General features: G+C 40.5%; 1 protein-coding gene across 1 annotated transcript in view; it reads right to left on the bottom strand.

Moving 5' to 3' along the window:
* reln (reelin) overlaps nucleotides 1-13,477 on the bottom strand; it is a 514,851-nt gene that overhangs the window by 149,986 nt on the left and 351,388 nt on the right. Inside the window, exons 34-38 of the mRNA XM_083552560.1 lie at nucleotides 9,232-9,505; nucleotides 7,812-7,952; nucleotides 7,518-7,695; nucleotides 7,315-7,399; nucleotides 7,040-7,222 (exon numbers count right to left, since the gene is read on the bottom strand). Coding sequence (XP_083408686.1) covers nucleotides 7,040-7,222; nucleotides 7,315-7,399; nucleotides 7,518-7,695; nucleotides 7,812-7,952; nucleotides 9,232-9,505 — 861 coding nt within the window. The remainder of the gene's footprint in view (nucleotides 1-7,039; nucleotides 7,223-7,314; nucleotides 7,400-7,517; nucleotides 7,696-7,811; nucleotides 7,953-9,231; nucleotides 9,506-13,477) is intronic.

The following is a 13,477-nucleotide window of genomic DNA, read 5'->3' as shown; positions in this document are numbered from 1 at the left end:
GCTGTTAATTTATGGCAGGATTCCAACAATATAATAATGTTATGTTTAAAAGCAGTACATTACTGTTTTATTGTTGTTGTAAAATGATGTAGACACAATATAATGGCATTTTGCTGTATTTATTACTCAGAGAAAATAAAACATTACTATCCAGTATTTTTGTAAACTGCAGTGAGCACGCGGGGACTTTTTTCGTCTTCATAACATTAACAGGTGAGTTCCCGTTTGTTTGCGCGACAAAATTCATTACATTTGCTATGGCAGCTAACATGTATGGTGGATATTGAAAGTAAATCGATCTTCTATTTGCTCATTTTTAGTGATTAATACGCCTGGTGTGCAGCTGGATTTCAGACTCGGGTTGCATTATTCCCAATTACCGGGTGAGTTTCATTTAGCAAAATATTTGATAATCCTTCGATAAAGTTTATTTTTCAAACTCTATTGCACTGAAATCACAATGTCTTTGTATCACACTAAAATGACTGGTGTTTTCCGCTGCTTTTCTGAAATTCGTGAAGCCTCCAGCTTTAGAAAAAAAAAACTTATATATCAGTGTTATTGTGTTTTACTTTTTGCCCAAAAGATCCCCGTGCTGTAGCTTGTTTTCTTTCCTAATGAAAACTGTTCTTTATACAAGAATATACTTTGCTATATGTTCTCCATGAGTAATAATTTCCCCTCCACTAGTTCTAAACACACACATTTGTTTTTCAGGCGGTTAATCAGGATAAATCCGGAAAAGAGCACCAGGCTGTAGGAGTCATATCAAAACGGAGGTGTCTCCAGTCTACTTAAAAAATTCATAGATTTTAAGTGGGACTTTATATAAGTAATACACACCACAGACCATAAACATGACACACACAAACATCACATACACACACTCATATCACACACATCACACACATGCATATTCACTCAAAAATACTGTATATGCTTGGGTGTTCTCCGTCATTCACTTTGTCTTTCTTTCCAGAGTAATTTTTTTTTACATTTAGATGTATTTCCATACATGTAATAAGCTTTGGGCTTTTGGTTGACCATTGTTTTTATTTTATACAAATGTTCTGTAAATAAGAATCTGTGTTATCTTCTCTAATGTTAATTAGGTTTTATTCTAAGACAGTTTAATAAAGAAGAGATCTTTTGAAACAACTCTCTAAAGCTGATTTACTTCTGTTAAAGGGTACATTTATACATGGTAGTAATGTGATGTTTTGTAGTTAAACTGGGGCAATTTCTTAAATCACAAGGTTTAGAAAAACTGCTAATTATATTTTCAGAAATATACTTCAATGTAGAAACAGTGTTATGTTGTATTTGCAAAAACAGTAGCCAACTGTAGATTTCACCAACAATAAGACACTGTTAATTTTACAATAAGTTGCTGGCACCCGTGCTGCCAGTTCATTACTGCTTTTTAATAAACAGTAGACAACTTTAATTTTAACCTACACTAAGACACTGGTAATTTTACAGTAAGTTGCTGGCAACTGTGCTGCCAGGGCTTTACTGTTTTTTAATTGGAAAATTTTTAACAGTGCATATCTCCTTTTCTTCAACAGCTGCACTGGTGTCCTGTTAAAGTGTGCATTGAATTTAAAATCTGCATTTTGTTTATAAGGATTACATAATCTGGCTCCTTGATATGAGTCTGATCGTGAGCCAGCTACAGCTCCTCCTGAGGTGGCAGCTTCCACTGCAGAACCTTTTAAAGGCGGTGGCACCATGTCTGAACTCTCCGACTGTCCTGTTATAGACACTGAGATGGTCTGTGAACTCTCTGACTGTTCAGCACCACCCTAGTGGTCATTTGCCACACCGCAGGGCTCTTTAGACCCAGCCACTCTGCTGTGGCTGTTGTTTGTTCCACTGTGGTGCTTTTCAGATCCGCCTGCTCCACACTGGTGGTCTTCAGATCTGTCTGCTTTGCCCTGGTGCCCTTCGGCACCTGCCATGGTTCCCCGCTATGCTAGCTCTGCCTCAGTCTCCTCAGTCCTCTTCCGGCACATGGACCTGTACTTCCGTCTCTCCTTCTGTTCTGTCTTTGCTCCACCACCCTCCTGGACTGTGTCATGTTAGGAGCGTCTGAGAGCCACTTCTTAGAGGGAGGTTCTGTTACGAATCCGGTCCCTGTCGTTCCTCCCACTAGTGGCTTTAAACATAACAGTTCCTAACTTGATGTACTTCTTGCTGAACCATTTCATATATTTAAAAAAAAAAAATATAAAAATATCTAGCTTATTCATCTGACAAGAATTATGACTACTTTTTTTGCATTACTTCCTTTCTTAATTTTTTCTGGTTTTTTTTTTCATTGTTTATGTGGGGCAAAAAAATATTTAGTTAGCCACCAATTGTGCAAGTTCTCCCACTTAAAAAGATGAGAGAGGCCTGTAATTTTCATGATGAGAGACAAAATAAGAAAAAAATAAAAATCCCATTGTCGAAAATCACATTGTCTGATTTTTTAATAATTTATTTGCAAATTATTGTGGAAAATAAGTATTTGGTTAATAACAATAGTTCATCTTAATACTTTGTTATATACCCTTTGTTGGCAATGACAGAGATCAAACATTTTCTGTAAGTCTCCACAAGGTTTTTACACACTGTTGCTGGTAGTTTGGCCCATGCAGATCTCCTCTAGAGCAGTGATGTTTTGGGGCTGTCACTGGGCAACACAGATTTTCAACTCCCTCCAAAGATTTTCTATGGGGTTGAGATCTGGAAACTGGCTAGGCCACTCCAGGACCTTGAAATGCTTCTTACGAAGCTACTCCTTCGTTGCCCGGGCGGTGTGTTTGGGATCATTGTCATGCTGAAAGACCCAGCCACGTTTCATCTTCAATGCTCTTGCTGATGGAAGGAGGTTTTCTCTCAAAATCTCACGATACATGGCCCCATTCATTCTTTCCTTTACACGAATCAGAAATCAGGTCCCTTTGCAGAAAAACAGCCTCAAAGCATGTTGTTTTCACCCCAATGCTTCACAGTAGGTTTGGTGTTCTTTGGATGCAACTCAGCATTCTTTCTCCTCCAAACACGACAAGTTGAGTTTTTACCAAGAAGTTCTATTTTGGTTTCATCTGACCATATGACATTCTCCCAATCCTCTTCTGGATCATCCAAATGCTCTCTAGCAAACTTCAGATGGGCCATGTACTGGCTTAAGCAGGGGGACACGTCTAGGACTGCAGGATTTGAGTCCCTGGTGGCGTAGTGTGTTACTGATGGTAGCCTTTGTTACTTTAGTCCCAGCTCTCTGCAGGTCATTCACTAGGTCCCCCCGTGTGTTTCTGGGATTTTTGCTCACCGTTCTTGTGATCATTTGGACCCCATGGGGTGAGATCTTGCGTGGAGTCCCAGATCGAGGGAGATTATCAGTGGTCTTTTATGTCTTCCATTTTCTGATAATTGCTCCCACAGTTGATTTCTTCACACCAAGCTGCTTACCTATTGCAGTCTTACCAGCCTTGTGCAGGTCTACAATTTTGTTTCTGGTGTCCTTTGACAGCTCTTTGGGCTTGGCCATATTGGAGTTTGGAGTCTGACTGTTTGTTGTTAGTTGTGGACAGGTTTTTTTTTTTTTTACTGATAACGAGTTCAAACAGGTGCCATTAATACAGGTAACAAGTGGAGGACAGAGGAGCCTCTTAAAGAAGATGTTACATTTTAACAATTTATACATTTACTTCAATTACAATAAAGACATTTGCTTGTAGCTTAGGTGGCAACTCTGGTACCTTACCTAATGCCTCCAAGTGTAATAAAAGCTGCTTACACTGATTTGAATAGTCAGAAGTTGTGGCTCTCCACTAACTGCCAATCTTTCCTTGGACAGGTCATATACACTTGTCAATATAGGATATATTTTTTTAACTTTGAACTCAATTGCATATTCATCAAAACCAAGACAAATTTTCCCAGCAATGTTGTTGTGATACTGCCATCACAGGAACACTTTTGCTAGGGCTAAAATTAGCCACTAAAGTGAATGATTGGTGATCTAAGTGAAGTGTTTCCATACAAATACCGATTACTTTTTTATTTTTTATTATTGCCTTGGTTTTTGTGTCATTTTAACTCGGCATCCACTTTTGCCAATACTGAATATGTACTGGGTATGCCTTCTGAAATTTCGGCTGGATATCACTCTCAATATTAAGTTCTGCTTTGATGTGCTTCAATTTTCAGAGTGTGCTAAAACATACTAAGGTAACCTTGTGCTTTGTGCATGAAAATCTAGAGTTGACTTGCATGCTTCTTGGATCTTTATCTTCAGGAAGATAGCGAAGTCCACAGGAGCCAAATCTGATGAGTGGGGTGCAGAACTGAGATAATGTGTATTGTGGATCTCTGACAATCATCCTGCACAAGTTGCCGAATGGTTTCAATATTTTCAGGGGTTGAGATCGTTGACTGTCTTTCTGATCTCTTGTTGTCTTCTATTGATGTTCTACTTTTTAATAATGCATGTCACTAAAGTCATGAACGACGTATTGCAGCATGAATGTAAAAATTTCATTTCAAAAGTTTGTCATTTCAAATGTATTTGTGGAAGATTTGCCCAATTTCACACAGAATTACACATATGCTCTTTGTTCTAACTTGCTGTCCATGATGAAATAGCAAACATGGTAACACATGTGCTCAGAATAGCACCAGTTAACACTATTAGTCTCAAAACTTTTTTATACGACCTCATATGACAAAAGAAGTGGCCTGTGCAAACTATGTCACCAGAACCATTAAAAGCCATCTGTTAGATCACATCTCTGCATTTCTCTCCTACAGGAAAATTGAAGTCTGCAGCAAAACCCAAACAAAGATCAAGAATGGCATTCATAATGTGTGTAAATCTCTGTGTCATTCTTTCATTGCAGGAGTCTCACAGGAGTTAGATGTAGAGCAGTATATACAAGCACAAACAACAAAGAAAACTCTCCAGTCAATGGCCTACATGGAGTTAATTGGTGTTAAAACAAGTGTCATTTACAAACTGTTTGAATTGGCCTGAAATCCAAACAGTAGTGCATAGTACTGATGTCTTTTATCATTGTTGTGAGAGACTCAGGTTGGGGCATAGTCCATGAGACCCACCAGACTATGGACTCTGATTTGGTTTCTGAGCTGTCTTACTTATTTGTACTTTTTACTTATTTGTAAATAATCAAATTAGATTAGATTTAAATATAATTAGTAAATATAACTATAAATATATGGGGTTACTACATAAATTATACCCCCATGAGAAGTTAGTGGGTCCCCCACTTCTATCCACTACTTCCATTTACTATCCTCTGAAAATAACACAACATACAACCATTAATGTAAAACAAATGTAAGTACACCCTAAGTAATAACAGCTGTTTAACCATGCAAGATCACATGTCCTCTTCATCATGTTACTGCTTTTGTCTGCATGACAGGATCATACATTTATGTATCTTGTATTAGAGCAGTTAAAATTTGAGGCTTTGTGTACAATTCTCTCATACAGACCACTAGATGTTCAACATGGCACCTCATGGCAAAGAACTTTGTGAGGATTTGAGAATTAGAATTATTGCTCTCCACAAAGATGGCCTAGGCTATAAAAAGATCGCCCTGAAACTGAGTTACAGTAAGTGGCCATGGTCATACAGAGGTTTTCCTAGATGTTCTACTCTAAACAGGCATCGCATGGGTTGATCAAAAAAGTTGTGTCCTCGTGCTGTGCGTCAGGTGCAGAAGCTGGCTTAAAAAAAAAAAAAAAAAAACAGACGAATGAGTGATGCCAGCATTGCTTTAGAGGTTGCAAAAGGGGAAAATCTGCTTACAACATAAATTACTGCAACTATGTTGTGTGGTCTGATTAGACTAAGATAAACGTGTTTGGCCTAGATGGTGTCCAACATGTGTGGTGACGCACTGGTGAGAAGTGCCTGTTCTGGCACGGAGGTGGTGTAATGAACTTTCCCTAGATGTCCGAACAGCGGAGTCCCAGGCCATGGGTTAAGACGTTTCTCTTCCTAAAGCACTTAAACTAACACTTTCCAAGTTTGCTTTGTGGCAAATGTAAATGAGTACTAAGAAAGTTGTCTTGCCTACAGTCAAGCATGGTGGTGGTAGCATCATGGTCTGAAACTGCATGAGTGCTGCTGGTACTGGGGAGCTGCGGTTCATTATGGTAACATGGATTCCAACATATACTGTGACATTCTGAAGCAGAACATGATGCTCACCCTTCAAAAACTGGGCCAAACGTCCCCAAACACACCGCCAAGATGACAACTGCCTTGCTAAGGGAGATGAAGATGAAGGTATTGGACTGGCCAAGTATGTCTCCAGACCCGAACCCTATTAAGCAACTGTGATGCATTCTCAAGTGGAAGGTCGGGAAGCACCATGTGTATAACATCCAGCAGCTCCTTGATGTCATGAAGAGGGTCCCAGCATTATTAACCTATGCAGCTCTGGTGAATTTCATGCCCAGGAGGATTAACGCAGTGCTAGATAACAATGGTTCTCACACAAAGTGTTGACACTTTGGACACAGTTTTGACAAGTTCACTTTGGGTGTACTCCGTTTTGCTGGCAGTTATTTTAACAATAATGGCTGTATGTTGAGTTATTTTCAGAGGACAGGATTTCAGTAAATCTTTACTGCTATACAAGCTGCACATTGACTACTCTAAAATATATTTAAGTTTCATTTATTAAGAATTGTCTCTTGAGAGTTCTACTCACTATTGTGAGATACTGTAAGTGTGCCATTTTTGTTTTTATTTTTATAAAAAATTATATTGCATTATTTTGCATGTTTTTTTTTTTATATACTGTTAAAATATGCAGGCAGTGTTATTTCAATTTAATAAAAGATGTCTGTACTATAGACTTATCATATAGAGTAAACCAATCCATGCAATCAACCAGTTACATCCAGGGGTTTCTGTACATTATGTTGTGTCAGTCAAATCAACATCATTTAAAGTGCCTAATCCTTTTTTTTAAGCATTACTTAAAATCTTAACTATGTATGGTTTATTCTCACCATTATGGTAAGGCTGCCATAGTCTGAACCGTGTAGCATTAGTCTGAGCTGTCGGAGGCAGTGGCAGATGCAGAAACAGAGGGTCAGTGGAGGAAGGAAAGTAGAACTCATGCATCAGTAGCCAGAAAATCCCTCCATTTACTGAATACTGTAGCAACAAGGAGTGAGAATGATCTGGAATTCCTGAGTAGACACCAACATAATAAACAAACATAATACAATTAAAAAATAAGTAATATCCCATATGCCAAACATACAGACATCTAGACATTTACCTTTTGTAATAAATTTTAATGAAAACTGGATGTACAGAGTGTTTGTGCAGTCCAGATCTTGTGAAACCAGCATGCGCAATCCTTCCTGAATACAAAGAGCGATTTTTTTTTATGCAATCACTGATTCTAAATGTGTTTGTAATCTTGTACATCCAACGAGTATTGTGGGTGTGTGAGTAGGAGCGAGTAGATAAATGACTTACCCCTTTGAATATGAGAGCGGTGCCTGATTTAAGAGGCTCTCCATTCAACATACCACGTTCTGCTCCATACATTTCAGGCCAGATTTCTGGATCCAGATTTTCGTTGAAGTCTTCCCTAAGCACAAAGGGCAGGGGAGCCATGGGCACACAGTGAACCCCACCATAACCTCTGTCACATCTGATGATCAACAAATAGACAGATAGACTGAGATACAAGCACATTCACTACTTTTGATAAAGTTCATCCCCTTGTGTGCAAATGTATGTTAGGTATATATAGTTAAAGTCAAATACATGCAGTGTCCATTGTCACAAAGGCCATGCCCTGAACACATCCAGGGACAGCCAGATGAGAGTATCACATTGTCCAGAGCCCAGCTATCAACTCCAGGAGTGAAGCGAGGTTGGATCCAGCGAAACCTTGTCCTAGGTGAACTGCATAACAAAAAACAAATTATATATATATATATGAGAGAGAGAGAGAGAGAGAGAGAGAGAGTGAGAGAGAGCGAGCGAGAGAAAGAGAGAGAGAGAGAGAGAGAGAGAGAGAGAGAGAGAGAGAGAGAGAGATTGTCTAGGAAAAACGTTTCTCTTTTTTCTTGTTAAAAAAAAAATCTACCTTTTTTCTTTTATTTACATAAAATATTTTAAATAAAAAAACAAGGGCCTAGGAAACAAAGGACCTTTTAACCTGCTATTTTGTTGCACAACATTAGAGGCAATCACTGCAAACAAGCTCTACATGAAACTACAACAGGTATTTTGGCCTACTGTTCATAAGCCAACAGCACCAGCTGTTTCAGGTTTGAAGGGTGCCTTTTCCAGACTGCATGTTTCAACTCCCTTCAATAAATCTTTGATAGGATTTAGATCAGGGCTCAGAGAATAGTCCATTGTTTAATTTTAAGCTATTTTTGGGTGCTTCTGCTGTAGGTTTTGGGCTATTATTCTATTGGAAACCCATAAGCTGTGACTGAGGCAGAGCTTTCTAATACAAGGCAGTACATTTGATTTAAGTGGTTTTGGTAGTCTTGAGATTTTTGATTGTGTCCTGCAGAGATTAACAGCTCTCTATTCCAGATGCAACAAAGCAGCCATAAGCTTTACAATAGGTGTCTTGTTCTTTTCTTTTAAAGCTTAATTATGGTGGCTGTTAACATACAGCTGATGTGCCTTGCCAAATTGGGGGCCAATCGGCCCAAAGCCAATTGCTTGTGAATGGGCACCTCCCCTTCCCTCACCTACTTCTCATTCTCCCCAATACATTGTGGTTTGCCAATATGCATTCTAGCTAATTCTCACTATGTTTTTTTTTGTTTTTCTTTTAACAGTGGAGTGGGGTCTTTTTTCATGGAGCCCACTCTAATTTAAAAAAATGATGGATGGCGGGGTCAGATACTTTGACTTTGGAGTTCAGATTGTATCTCTTTGTATGTTTTCCCTTGCTCTGCGTCAACTATTCAGACTTTTTTATACTTAAAGCAACATAATTATACTTCTTAATTATATTTGCAACAGTATTCACAGGAACATCAATCTGCCTGGACATAATCTTTTTTACTTTTAACATTCATATCAGTTTTTCTAATAATTTCTGATTTTCTTGGAAGAGTACCAATGTGTTTGTGTATGTATGTTACTTTTATCTAGAAAAAGCATCAAAAATACATATAAAATACATATTTTGACAAGTTTGAAAGTGAATATTGCATACTTGGCTGCAGTGGGTAGATAAACGGTGACCCTCCTCCATTGGGAATACTGGGGAGTACTAAAGATGGAGCTCTGCATATATCTGGCACATCCAATAGCAGGCGGTATACACTCAGGTGTAACCAATGTCCAGTGGTGTCCACAATCAGTGGAGAACTCCAAGTGGACACCGTGGGTTGGTGTCACAGCTTTATTGCAGCCTATGCTCAGATCAAACTGCAGAAATGAAGACGCTGACACCTCAAAGTCCCAACTCTCAGCATAGCGGAGATTCACTGTTAGGAGGCACACAGCAAATCTTAGCATAACTTGCATACTTTACCAACTCTTGTTAAGGCAAATTTAGCACCCACTCTTGAACCACGAACACTGGTTAAAAAAATAAGTATAGGATTGTCATAAAAATAGAAGGCACAATGAAACAGGAAGCATATGCACTTTTGGCAAAATTTTAATAGATGGTGAAAAAAATAAAACACAACAAATAAATATAAAAAAATTAAAACACTGAACACCATAAAACACAAACATAAGCAAAATGATGGATAGCAAATGTTCCAGCAGACCCAAAACCAGGCCCTCATTCAGGTGCATGCAGAGCAGGAACAGCAGTTCCAGGAGCTGGTCCATACCGAGGCAGCGCCCACTGCCGCCGCAATCATGCCGCAATGTCCCAGCACCCATGGCTGCTTAACAATTTGTGGAAAATGGCTGGCTTCGAAGTGTGCACTCTGTCTTCTGCCGCTCCTGGGCCAGGCCCAGCTCACAGCCCAGCAACTCCTGGCCAAATGCATGCTGGAATACAACGACCTGAACTTGAAATACAGTCAAGAGCATTTCCTTAAGTGCCAACAAGATCCTAGACCTCATGGTACCGGAGCAGTTTGTCACGTGGCTTCTGGTGAGGATGCTGGAGTGGGTTCAGTGACAGCATCCAGCATCATTGGATAAGGCAGTCCAGCTGGCCGCAAACCACCTGAAGGGATACCCAGGTGCCGGCAAACCCTCTACCTCTATTTCTACCTCCCACTTCCCTTCCGCGGAAACGGGGGCCAGTCGCCCCAAAGCCAATTGCTCATAAATGGGCACACAGGTGTGGAAAAAAAAAACCTGGGCCGGTCTTCTGGATCAATGGCTTGTGATGTAGTTGGGAGCAATCGTTTGGATCCCAGAGGTGCCACAGACCACTCCTCGATTGAGCTGGAACCAACTGCATACTGGTGAGTATCCAATGGGGTACACACCAGGCTTTAGGGATTCGGGCTGTGAACCATTTACCAAAGCCTGGTCTGGGAGGCTTTGAATACTGCATGCTGGGTAAGGGTAAAATGTGCATGGAGATATCTATAAATATAGTTATAAATAGATGCCATTCAATTTAATAAATATTTATTTGTATAGCGCTTTTAACAATGAACATTGTCTCAAAGCAGCTTTACACAGATAATGTGGTTATAAAAATGAATAAGATGTTCTTTATAAGGGTTAGTTTGTCCCTGATAAGCAAGTTGGTGGTGACTGTGGCAAGGAAAAACTCCCCGAGATGGCATAAGAAAGAAACCTTGAGAGGAACCAGACTCAAGAGGGAACCCATCCTCATCTGGGTTGCACCGAATGTCCATTTATTGCATATATACGATGTTGCGGGGTACAGTGATGGTGATCAGAAGCAAACTGTAGTCCTAAGTCAGTGTCAGAGTCAGTCCTGACACTATCCAGAAGCAAGCCTGGACGAAGTAGGAAGATCCACAGAGGGAGGAGGGGCAGGAACAGTGGTCACTGGAACCTCAGGAGCATGTTTAACTCAACAGAGAGAGAAGAGAGAGAGAGAGAGAGAGAGAGAGAGAGAGAGAGAGAGAGAGAGAGAGAGAGAGAGAGAAGGATATGGATTATTTTGTGTCCTTATTGTTGTATGATATTTCAGGACACTGTGTAGTTGGGGTCTCCAGCAAGACTCGCTATGGCAGCATACCTAAAAAGGAAAACCACAAGGTAACACAGACATGAGGGATCTCTGGTAAAAGAAACAAACCACCACACCACCGTCAACAAACCTGAGAGGATGTGTAAGAGTGAGGGGACAACAGCATACAAATATCCCAGCTCACCAAAGACTCTATATCCTTGATCTCTCCAGATCTGCTACTTTACCTAAGAAAAATCTACTGATAAAAGACTTGACATAATATGTTTTCAGCCTTGACTTGAACACTGTTTGGAAGGCTGTTCCATAACTGTGGGGCTTTATAAGAGAAAGATCTGCCCCTGCTGTAGTCTTCATTATCTAAGGTACCAACAAATAGCCTGCACCTTTTGATCTAAGTAGGCATGGAGGATCATAATGGAACAGAAGTTCACTGAGATACTGCGGCGCGAGACCGTTAAGTGCTTTATACGTCAGTAGTAGTATTTTATAATGCGAGATTTAATTAGGAGCCATTGTAAACTGATTAAAACAGGGGATATGTGGTCATATTTTCTAGATCTGCTGCATTCTGAACTGTACAATTTAGGGAAAAAAACATAGCATTGAGGTAGCGGTAAGTCACCACCTTAACTATCCACTAATTCTGGGAATGAATTTACCCGCCTTTCCGCATCCATTAGGGAGATTGTGTGTGGATGGGTCCTACTATAAGGCAAAGAGGTGTGGGATGTGAGCTATGTGGACTGGGGAGTGATGCCCCAGCTGTCAACATCAGCTCTGCATCCGACAGACATGGTTAAAGAGGAGGGTTCTGCCCCTCCACTCTCCCCTTAGGATTTCTTACTGGAGCAGACACGATATGACACACAGCAGAAAATGCCCTACCTAATGTTAAATGTTCCTGATAAAAGTGGGCTACATACACAATTTAAATATTTTTAAAAAGAAGACACTTTAAGCTTTACTGTCAAAGTTCATAATTTGATATTGCTCAAAAAGTTGTTATAGATGATGAAGTACCTTGTATATAAATTCCTGCATTGAAAATGTTTTTTTAAAAATATATAAATACATGAAATCAGTCCTGAAGCAATCCATAAAAGCCATGTTTTATTAGTTTATATTTAAAAATGAAGATATGAAGATATCATGAAAAATGAGATTCCTACAAACATTTATCTGATACAATGTCTGGTTCACCCCTCCCCGCCCCACCCAGCCCAAATTTTGGGACTCACAGCTAAAATGACCTACCTAACTTTAAATGTGAACAGTTTCTGACAAAAATGTGCTTTATACACAATTAAAAAAATCTTTGGAAAGAAGACACTTTGAGCTTAACTAAATCATTGAAAGTTGATATTGTTCAAAAATATATTCATTTAGAGATGATAAAGTGCCATGGATGGTCTCTAGGTTACATATGTAACCCTAGTTCCCTGAGGGAACAAGACGCTGCATCGCAATGCTTTGGGAACGGGAGTGCAGGGAGACCAGAGGACTCATAGAAGGATGCAATAGCATCGATAATCTATCTGATAAGGGGTTGCTTATGAGCAGGAAAGCCGGTTCAACCTCTCCTGGTCTGGGGTTCAAAATGAAGGAGGATAAAATGACTGGAGCCAAACAGGTTGTGGGACGAAAAAAGGCACCTTGAAGATGTAACCCGCACTGTAGATCACCTACTCTCCTCAGAGAGCAGATAGCCAGCAAATACACAGTCTTAATAGACAATTGCCTCCATGAAGTCTCAGCCAAAGGCTCGCAGGGGGGCTCAGATAGAGCCTCCAGCACTATAGCCAGGTCCCACCCAGGCACTGTTGGTCGAACCGGAGGCTGAGGCGCCATGGAGAAAATGCATCAGGAGCGTGTCGCTGCCCACTGAATGTCCCGAAATGGGGGGGGGTGTAATGCAGAAACAGTGGATGCATAGACTTACTGGTGAACGAAGCCAACCCTTTTGCGAAGTGTTCCAGGAGGAACTCAAGCGCTGAACCAACTGGGCAGTGGACTGGATCAAATTGGGGCTGAGCACACCACACAGTAAACAAATTCAATCTCGCGGCATACAACCTCCTCGTGGAGGTAGCTCTAGATTGGAGAATGGTCTCTACCACCTCGTTGGAGAGACCACAACCTCAGAGCTGTGCCGTCTAAGGGGGCACAGCCACAGCCTCCACAGCTCTGGTCGACGAACCATGGACAGCCAGGCCACTGCGGGGATACCAGGAGGAGACGGACTCAGAAACTTTCTTCAGAAATAGCACGATGGGGGAAGGCGTATAGGCACAGCCTCGGCTTTACCGTTGCTATGGCGTCC

Source organism: Silurus aristotelis (genome assembly GCF_946808225.1).
Source record: "Silurus aristotelis genome assembly, chromosome: 10".
NCBI lineage: Eukaryota > Metazoa > Chordata > Actinopteri > Siluriformes > Siluridae > Silurus > Silurus aristotelis.
The sequence above is the reverse complement of the archived record's forward strand: the minus strand, read 5'-3'. Positions and strand labels throughout refer to the sequence as shown.